Source organism: Scylla paramamosain, chromosome 5 (assembly GCF_035594125.1).
Source record: "Scylla paramamosain isolate STU-SP2022 chromosome 5, ASM3559412v1, whole genome shotgun sequence".
NCBI lineage: Eukaryota > Metazoa > Arthropoda > Malacostraca > Decapoda > Portunidae > Scylla > Scylla paramamosain.
The window spans coordinates 15,783,254-15,794,191 of NC_087155.1; the positions used below are offsets into that span (position 1 = coordinate 15,783,254).

Here is a 10,938-nt window from a genome sequence, read left to right on the forward strand (position 1 = left end):
TACTGGCTTACTTTTTTTGGAAGCAAAAACCCAAAACATACAATTTTTTTACTCTCAATCACAAGTAGTTACGCTCAATTGGCACTTAAATAAATAAACCAATAAATAAAATATATGGGCGTACTGCTATACAAAGTCATCTTTTGAATACCTTAAGTTTTGATTTTTGGTAAATCTATGTAAAATTTGCTAGCGTCATCAACTCTAATACTGTGACGGCCTCTCTCCTCGGGAACCCGCGGCGAGGAGGAGTGGGGGAGCCGTGCGCGGGGCGGCCCTGGGCGTGTACAAAAGCATCTGGAGCACCAAGGAGCGCGAGCCGCGCAGCTGCTGGGTGACGAGAGGCGGGGCTGCCCGAGTGCCCACGTCTGAAGCTGTCTCCGTTCAGCTCGCTGGGTTCCTATTCAAGCTTCACTGAGTGGTGACGAACACGAGACCGCACGAGGCGCGCCACGGCGTTATATTCCCATAAGTTATAGATGTGTGAATATATATTTATATATTAATGTGAGTAGATAAATACCTTGCTGTTCTCTATTCATAATACAGTTATAGAGGATTGAAATATTTTCAACAGGCACTTTTATTGGGAGCTGAATAGAAATATATGTTATTACCATCATTCTTTGTTCAGAATCCCATTGGCTATGCAAACGGCGCTCGTGGGCAAGGCACCGCTCCTGCAGCTTCATTCTAGGGATGCTGGGAGAGAGATGAAAAAAAAAAAAAAGCTATCAGCAGAGCGGCCAGACAGGCTGCCCTGTGACAGGCTGGAGCTCCCAAGGAGGATGGAGGGGAGGCAGGGAGGTGCAGCGTTCACCAGGGAAGGGCCCCCAGGGAGCTGTCGTCCTTCTCTCGGCGCCCTCCCCTGGTTGGACGACTCCCTCTCGCAGCACTGATTGTGTCCATTTTAAAGCACGTGTGGAGGTTCAGTAAGACAGGTGAGGAGATCCTGTGTTGGGCTACAGGTGCCTGAGGTCTGAGTAAGACATCGGGAACTGACCTAACACTTTCTCAACTATGGATTATATTCATATAATTTTTAATCTGTCAGATAAATATAAATAATGTAAGGTTTCGTATCTGTGAATACTTTCATTTTTTATGGATATTTTCTGTTTCTTTATATATTGATAATGTTGATATACTTATATGGCTCTTTATACTGGAATTTTTATCCTTTGAAGAGACGAATTCAATGGTCAGCTCACACCGCTGGCCTGCGACGCCATGACTCCCGCCGACGCTGGGCCGCGAGGCAGGGGCCAGCAGGGCATGAGGGCGCGGCACACGGCGGCTCAACAGGCGGAGTTCACCAAGTGGTTGCGTTCCCGCCCCTGGAGCTGGACGGCGGACCGGAATCGTTCAGGGTCGAGGTAGTGTCGGCCTCCGTCTGAGCAGCGGCCCGAGTCCTCGCTGGTGGAGCGGGAGGGCGGTGAGCGACGGGCCCGAGCTGCCTCGCGGCGCCCGTTCCTCGACGTGAGGTCAAACATGGACCGGGAGGTAGTAATCTGGACCCCATCTGTTATTTCCTGCGGGAGGGGAGGGACAGGTCAGGGTGGGCTGTGGCGCGCCCTCCACACTCACCACACACACTGACTTATGTACACAACAACGACAACAAAGACAACTACAACAACAACGACAATAACAATAATGATAATAATGATAATGATATTAATAATAATAATAATAATAATAACAATAATAACAATAATAATAATAATAATAAAAAATAATAATAATAACAATAATAATAATAATAATAATAATAAAAATAATAATAATAATAATAATAGTAATAATAATAGGAACAGTAGTAACAGTGGTTGTAAATGCAGCAGTAGTAGTAGTAGTAGTAGTAGTAGTAGTAGTAGTAGTAGTAATAATAATAATAATAATAATAATAATAATAATAATAATAATAATAGTAATAATAATAATAATAATAACAGTAACAATAGTAATATAAATCATAACATCAACATGGAAAAATAATCTGTACACCGTTCTACCAAAGTGCCACTAGTTAACCCAGAAGTGCGTGATGATGCGGTGCAAGGGAACGGTTGGCGCTGCTGGAGGTGATAGCGAGGGAGGAGTGAGAGGGAAGGGAGTAGCAAGCCATGAGCGAGGCGGGGTCAAGTGGCCTCACTCACCAGGGTAGCCAGCAATTTTAACATATGCAGCACTTCCGCCCGTCCCCACCACCGCCCTGCCAATCTCTCGGCAGCGGCGTCACTGACAACGTAAGAATCACATAAGCCACAACACAAAATCCTTCCTAACAACAATTCAAGAATGGCCTGCTATGAAGAAACTGTTGTTAGACCAATAAAATAAATGACGGGGAGGTTTTCTAAATTATACGTGTTTTTCCTCTAAATTATACGTGTTTTTCCTCTATTATACGTGTTTTCCCTACTTTTAGTCTTGCGCCATTAGCATCTGTAGGCGTATAGGGGAAAAACGGACAGTTTGCTTACGCCCATGCCTTCGTCCGCCTAGCACTTATGTGGGTACCGAGAGTTAGCAGTACCTTTTGGGGTGACGGTCTGGCACCTGAGAGATGAGAGGGTGCCGTCACAAAATTATATAAACCCTAGATCTCTCCAATCGGACACCGGCTACAAGACTTTTATTTTTTTTCTCTTTTTCTTTTTTTCTTTTTATCTCTGAGTGAACGAGGTCAGCCAAAGGCAAAAAAAAAATGGGGGAAAAAAATTCCGCTACGTTGTTGCTCCCACTAAACTAAAAAAAAAAAAAAAAAGAAGGTAGGTAGTATGGTCAGCCTGTAAAATAATTTCTTCCCCTGTGCTGACCGTTCGACCACCACCTCAAAAAGCAAAGAAAACGATGACAACAAGAGTAAGAAAACGTGACGCCAGAACTCCTGCCCTGGAATTCCTCAACAAATCTTCTACTGTGTTCTTGTCAGTCACGGTTCTTGGTAACAGACAGAGACATTTAATCTCCAACGCATTATCCCCGAACATAGAACATTCCCCAGATCGCAACTTTTTCATTAGCTTTCAAATATTACCTCATCTTAATGGCACCGTGCACGAACCTTACTAAGAATATTGTGATAAAAAAAGAAAGTGTGGCGTCGTCAGGAAGAAAGGAACTCACCGGCCCAGATTTTCATTAGTTTTGAGTCATTCACAAGTTGGAGGAACTCTGCACGTACTTCAACATATGGACGAGAAAATTAAGGTGGGGTGAGAGCGAGGTGATTCAGGCAGAGCTGGTAATATATATTTCTTTGTGTTTTAGCTGTCTCTTCTTAAAGATTTTACAGTCACCAAAGTAAGTGAAGGGATCGCACATTTGGCATATCTCAAATTCACTAGTTAAGTTTTAATCTATCTATTCATCTAATTGTAAGTATGCATTTGTAGTCAAGGAACATTGATCAACTTATCTATCTATCAGTCAACCTTTTCTTTATTTTAGATATTCTTCCTGATAATTATCTTGCATTTTCAGTGTTTTTTTTTTTTTTTGCTATCATATTGTTGTCTTTGACCAGATCCCCTCTTACAAAAAAAAAAAATATCTACCTATCTATCTATGTATATATCTATCTCTCTGTATGCTTATTTATCTTTCTTTCAATTTACTATGAATGCACGTGTTTATCAATCCATCCATTCACCCGAATACCAATATATTTTTATATACCTATGGCTGCCATGAATCTATTAAAGGTGACTTGCACACTACATTGGCATGCTGTCGACCTGGAAAATACGTCATCAATACCAACATGTTGTGAGTACAGTCTACTTGTTGCTTTACGTGTCTAACATTGGTAACATTGATTTGTCACTTGCAGGAATTAAAACAGTGTATTGTATGTATCTTGCATTGCTTAAATGAAGGAGAACACGTCACGAATGAATCCAATGGTGTCTATATTAAGTTTAATGCGTAGTATGAATAGCTTGTGTAATTATGATTGGGTGAATCTGAACTATAATTATGTAGTTTGTGCTGTTGTTGTGGTTGTTGTTGTTGTGGTGGTGGTGGTTGGTGGTGGTAGTGGTGATGGTGGTGGTGATGGAGGTGGTGGTGGTGATGATGATAATAAAAAGTAGTAATAAAGTAAGTAGCTTTAGTTTCTAAGAAGTAGTACTAGTATTAGTAATATATGTATTAATAGTAGTAGTAGTAGTAGTAGTAGTAGTAGTAGTTCTCTCTCTCTCTCTCTCTCTCTCTCTCTCTCTCTCTCTCTCTCTCTCTCTCTCTCTCTCTCTACCATGACTCGCCTCACACTTTGTTTATATTTGCGCCAAGATTATGCTTGATGGTAATGGAAGAAATAACTCTCAATGTTGGTAATGGTGGTGGTGGTGGTGGTGGTGGTGGTGGTGGTTGTTGTTTTGATGACGACGGTAGTAGATTACTAGTGGTAGTAGTAATGAGTTTCGATGATGGTGATAGTGGTGCTGATGATGATACGGTCGTTGTGGTTATGGTAGTGGTGGAAAATATTAAATTAATCACGTAAAACTTTCTAAGTAGCGTGTGTGTGTGTGTGTGTGTGTGTGTGTGTGTGTGTGTGTGTGTGTGTGTAATATGATGGAAAATTCTTCAAAGGTTTCCTTCATTCCTCCTCCATTCCTCGACCTCTCCCGTCACCTGCCAACCTCCTGCCTCTCTTCGGCCCGTCCACACCTGCGCGCCACCACCACCACCACCGCCGCCGCCATCACCTCTGACAGGCACCCCTCGTCATGTCTCAGAAACCTTATGAATAAAATTTGCCTTCTCTTCCTGGACCAGACCCAGGCAGCGAGAGGCGAGGGGCGCGGTGGCCTGGGATGTTGGAATAGGAGGCTTGGTGAAGGAGTGACTTTGTTGCTAAAAATTCATCGAAAAAGACATCCATTATAATCACGTTACTGTATAATTTTGTAAAGAGACACTGGTTATGTTCGAATGAGTGCTGGTGTTTTCTGTTTTCGACAAGAAGTTTTTGTATACTGTCTGCGTGTTATCTTTGTGAGAAAGCGTCGCTGTCACTTCAGTGGATACATCTCCGTGGTTCTGGCCGCCAGGACAGCCATGGTCTCAGTGCATGTTAAAATAAAGTGCTATATGTTAAAAGATTCACGAGTTCAGCAGTGTTACTTAACAAAGTCGTCAAGATGTTATGAGAGGCCCAGCAGGAAGGCAGTTGCCCGGAAGTGTGTATTGTAACCTCTACTGTCATTTACGTGACGTTGCACCATGAGCTACGTGACCTGGGCCTTCACTGGTAATGGAGGAACAATATACAGAATGTACTGCAAACTTTCTCTTCAGTGTAAGCATTTGCCACTGTTACCAGCTAAAAGCAAAGATCAGTCATGAGAATCACGGCCCACACTGAGTGTGCGGTTAATTATCGTAACGTGTGTGTGTGTGTGTGTGTGTGTGTGTGTGTGTGTGTGTGTGTGTGTGTGTGTGTGTGTGTATCTATCTATCTATCTATCTATCTATCTATCTATATATATATATATATATATATATATATATATATATATATATATATATATATATATATATATATATATATATATATATATATATATATATATATATATATATATATATGTATATATATATATATATATATATATATATATATATATATATATATATATATATATATATATATATATATATATATATATGTATATAAACAGCTTCCTTTTCTCTTTAATTAAATATCCCATCCCAGGGAAGTTCTTACCACATCCTAAACCTGTGTGGGCGCTTTCTTCTTTGACGGCGGAAGCAGCAGCAGAAGGAGCAGGCCGCACCTCGTCTGTTTTTCCCTCCAGCAGGGTAATCCTTTCCCTTACCTGCCTCCTACGCTCGCTTTGTCGGGAATTTCCTCTCGCATCAATACCCGCGTCAGGAGACGAATTTGTATATCGAGTTCCAATTTCCACGTGGAAAGTGGGACTTACTCGTAAAGCCGCGGCTCCCTCCCCGCCCTTCCCGCCGCGCCGATACTCCTCCACATTCCCAGTAATACTTCATCGAAACACGAGACTTTATTCGTATAAAGGCGACTCTTAATATGTTGCTACCAACAAGGATCTGCTCCAAGCCGATGCTCACCAGGTGATTCCTGCCACTTACTACCGTAGACCTCACTTCTGCTCTTACAGTGACTGGCAATAAAGAAAAAAAAAATAACAGACAATAAAAGATTCAAGATACACTCCAGCAGCGCCTCTGGCAGCGTGTCGCGCCAGCAACACTACACAGCTACAACACACACTGCCAACACTAATAAAAAAAAACTATACAAGCGTATGGGATGAACACTACAGGGCAACACAGTGCTCGCCAAGACGGATAGCGCCACACAAGCACGCGGTGAAGGAACAAAAGAACAGACAACGCCACAATTACGTAGAGGAGTCCCTCAGACGAACGGTAACCAAAGGAAACACACCAGCAGCTCCAGGCCAAGACCACAACAAATATTCAACTCTACGACACTGACAACACTGACAGGACGACCACGAGGCACACTTGGCGGGCAGGGCAGGGGCACCACACAGGCTAAGGCTCACGACACAGGACACAGGACACAGGACACACGCTCACACACCCACACTCGCGCAGGACAGGCAGGGAAGGGCACAAAGAAGTACGGATTTTTACACAGAGCTGCGTGGAGAGTTTACGAGTACAAGAAACAGAAAATAAATCACACAAAACTATATGGATGTGTGTGCGTGTGTGTGTGGGGGGGGCGGTGGATGTTAGTCTGTGTGTGTACGTGTGTGTGTGTGTGGTTGTGTGTGTGTGTGGGGAGGGGGCGGTGGATGTTAGTGTGTGTGTGTGTGTGTGTGTGTGGGGAGGGGGCGGTGGATGTTAGTGTGTGTGTGTGTGTGTGTGTGTGTGTGTGTGTGTGTGTGTGTGTGTGGTGTGTGTGTGTGTGTGTGTGTGTGTGTGTGTGTGTGTGTGTGTGTGTCCTCCAGGAACAGACGTAAAACAAGGGACAACTAACAACCGGGGAAGGTCTATTCAAATAATCTTGATGGATCAGTCTCGTTCCAACTCACTCCCTCCTCCCTCAGCACATGAACTGCTCTAAATGACCACACCATCGGGGCAGAAAGCATGGGACTGGTGGACATTTGCGGTATATTGGGTCAGGCTGGCTGGCACTAATTGGAGGGGTGAATGGGGCGGGACTTACTCGTCAAGTTTATCTGGAAATACTAGAAAGTGCTAAAGGCGAGTGCTGTGAAGGGGAACAGTGAAGGGAAAGAAGGATAGACAGATGGAATGGAAGGATAAGAGAGAGAGAGAGAGAGAGAGAGAGAGGAGAGAGAGAGAGAGAGAGAGAGAGAGAGGAGAGAGAGAGAGAGAGAGAGAGAGAGAGAGAGAGAGAGAGAGAGAGAGAGAGAGAGAGAGAGAGAGAGAGAGAGAGGAGAGAGAGAGAGAGAGACTGTGCATTGGAGGTGGGAAGCACACGCACACACACACACGCACACGCACACACACATACACACACACACACACACACACACACACACACACACACACACCGAGGCAATATCTGCAGAAACGAAGACAGCTAGTCACCACCGCTGGATCCCCACCGTCGCTACCACCACCACCACCACCAAGACCACCACCACCACCACCACCACCACCACCCGGCTTCTCCACCACCTCCGTCGCCCCCCACACCCCCGCGACCCTCACTTTGCTTCCCCTGCTCTCCCGGGGCGGCCCTCCTCTCCCTCTTTGGGGCGCGGGGAAGACTGGGAGTGTGGCGTTGCGTCCGTGGCATCGTGGGGTGACTACAGCGTGACAGGGCGACGGGGTGTGATGGGGGCGTGATGGGGTGTGACGGGGGTGACGGACGCAGCGGGAAATGGAAATGATGCTCGGCGTTACTGGGGCGTTACGGCAGCTTGATTTGGACATGACAGAATATAAGGACTTCATATCAGTAGCTGTTACAGGAAGGCAAAGTGTCTTCACTGGACTAGCTACAGGTACTACTAGAGCTGAGCAGGAGTATTACAGAGAGAGAGAGAGAGAGAGAGAGAGAGAGAGAGAGAGAGAGAGAGAGAGAGAGAGAGAGAGAGAGAGAGAGAGAGAGAGAGAGAGAGAGAGAGAGAGAGAGAATCTAGTTACATATAATCAGAAACAAACAAGTGGACAGACACAGAAGACAATAACCACAGAAAGATAAACAACAGACACTGAAAGACAGACAAAAATGTGAAAAAGGAAAACTAAGACTGAGAAATACGTACATATCAATGAACATGGACTCACAGACAGATGAACCGACTGACAGACAGACAAACAAAGAGCCAAGATAAATTGACACATGATCGAAGGACAAGCAGAGTATAAGAGAAGTGGCAGATAAACAGACACAAACAAAACAGCCATACAAAGACTGGAAATGAAGGAGACAAAAAAATGTAAGCGATAAACAGAACATATCAAAACAAACTTCGCGAAACAGAAGCAAGAATGAACCAAAACTACGCTAATTGAACGAACGGAAAGCGGAACGTAGCGCAACGGGTAATACAGCACGACGACTAATAGGAACGCACTAACGTACTAACAAAACACCAACAACGAATAACCGAGCACCGAAAGAAAGAAAAATAAAAGAAATAAATAGAATGTCTCCCCAAAATTGTCAATAAAAAGCAAATGTTCATGAGAGAAAAAGAAGAAAAAACTTCCTTCAACTATGTGAAAGAAAGAAAAACATCATGAAATTGTCTAAAAGCAAAAATAAGATCCCTAAAACAATCTGAAAAAAAAATCCAAAAGAAAAAAAAAATTAAAATGTATAAAAAAAGAAAAAAAAAACAATCCCAAGAACTGTCTGGAGGAGGAAAACGTGTCCTTAAACCGTCGATAAGAGATAAAAACATCTCCCCCATAGTGTTTATAAATAACCTTCCCCTAAAATGAAAATATAAAAAAAAGAAAACGCATGAAAAAAAAAAAAAGTCAGTGAATGCGAGTAACGAAGCAGTGACAAACCTTCCCCTCAAACCGTCCATTCATGCAGCCCGCCTTTCTATTTGCTGATGAATGGCGGGAGACACGAACCGTCAAACGAGGAAGCCCAAAAAAAGATACCAACGCAAAAAAGGAGAAAAATACTAAAGCCATAGGAAAACAAAATTAGAAAAACGTGTGTGTAGGATTTCCGTATACTTCTGTGGCTTCCTTATCTTTCCTTTTTTATTGTGTCTGCAGGAAACGTGGAAACAGAGTAGGAAAGTTTGTTTACCGCTAGTGTGACGGTGAAATGGCCGTTTTCTGAACCGCTTTGCTGCACTACCCCAACCATTTTCAAAGGCCACAGAAATTATTAGCCGGGTTCTCAAGAGTGTTTCTCCTGTTGACAATGTAGAAATCTTGTTAGTTATGTCAGTAGAACCATGAAAACACCATTAAAAACCCGAGTAACTTCAACTAGAGCCTTATAAATGTAGTGGATCTGCGACGCGGAAGTGTTTCAGAATGTGGTCCATTGACAGACGTGCGCGGTGAGGAGAGACAAGACGCAGCATCGAGCAAACATAGCAAGAGCATTTCACGCATAAATCTCCAAAAGTCCTCGGAATTCAGGTCACCGCGGAAAAAAATGGGAACAAAACGTGAGAAAATCATAAAGAAAAAACTTCGAAAATCATGTCCGTGAGATAGGAGAATGAGAAAGTGTGAAAGAAATTATATGAAATCTTAAAAATTCGGGTCAGTGAGAGTGACGGAAAGAAAGAAATTATTAAAATCTTTCCAAATTCAAGTCGGAGAAGAGGACAAAAAATAAAGATAGAAAGAAATAATAAAGATTTTCAAGAATTCACGTGCCTAAAGAAGCAAAGCTGATGAAATGCCAGTGCTGGAGGTTCAAGACAGGCAGGAAGATAAAAAAAAAAAAAAGAAAAAGGAGTAGGTAAAAGAAAGTATTAGAAAATAGCCTTCGAGAATTAATTATGCAAGCGAGGTAATAAAAGGAGATATAATAATTACTGAAAAAAAAAGTATTATGAAAATGTCTTAGATATGAAAAAAAAAAAAAAAAATAGAAGGGACGCAATTATACAAAAAAAAAAAATCTTATAAAAAAGTCAATATGCCGAAAAAAAAAATCGAAAAATACAATAATTACTAGTTTTCAAAAAGTATCTGCCTCTTATGGAATCACCAACAGACACACAAACAATCAGACGTTCCCAGACGGGCAAAAAAAAGATGAACCCGCCATCAGAAAAAAAAAATAAATAAATAAATAAAAAGAAAAGATAGAGCACAACAACAGCAACAACAACAAAAGAAAGGCAAACACGAATTAATTAACAAAACGCATACAACATAGAACAAAAACAAAAGCCTAACGATACAGCTCCAGACGAATCTACAAAAGGGGAGCTTAATAAATCCTCGGCAAACAATTACAAGTATAAAGGCGAATCAGAATCCACATACGCAGCCATTTTTGTTTCAGCCAGCCAGAATACATACAAACGCAATACCGCCGACAGTTATACATAAAAAAAAAAAATAAAATAAAATAAAATAAAATAAAATAAATAAATAAATAAATAAAACTAAATAAATAAAACTAAAACAATAAATCACAACAAAATGCCCCCCCCAAAAAAGTGCTTAGAGAGAGAGAGAGAGAGAGAGAGAGAGAGAGAGAGAGAGAGAGAGAGAGAGAGAGAGAGAGAGAGAGAGAGAGAGAGAGAGAGAGAGAGAGAGAGAGAACGTGGCTAGAGACTTGACATATACAGACAAGAAGACGGACAGACAGACAGACAGATGCAGGAAGGGGCAGAGAAGTGAGATAAAGTAAAATGAAAGAGAGAAAGACAGAGAAACAGAGAGGGAGGCAGGTAGAGAGGCAGACACGGGCAGGTGGAAATGATGTACAGA

The 10,938-nt window shown here is 42.4% G+C and overlaps 1 protein-coding gene across 3 annotated transcripts in view; it reads right to left on the reverse strand.

Annotated features, from left to right (window-relative positions):
• LOC135100586 (arrestin homolog) overlaps window positions 1-10,938 on the reverse strand; it is a 178,385-nt gene continuing 167,447 nt past the window's right edge. For 2 of the 3 annotated variants that reach the window (XM_064003624.1, XM_064003625.1), the window contains exon 9: window positions 1-1,532. In XM_064003624.1, coding sequence (XP_063859694.1) covers window positions 1,299-1,532 — 234 coding nt within the window. In that variant the 3' untranslated portion in view covers window positions 1-1,298. Of the gene's footprint in view, window positions 1,533-7,700; window positions 7,818-10,938 lie in introns of those variants that run through there. The other variant, XM_064003626.1, reaches the window with a different exon arrangement.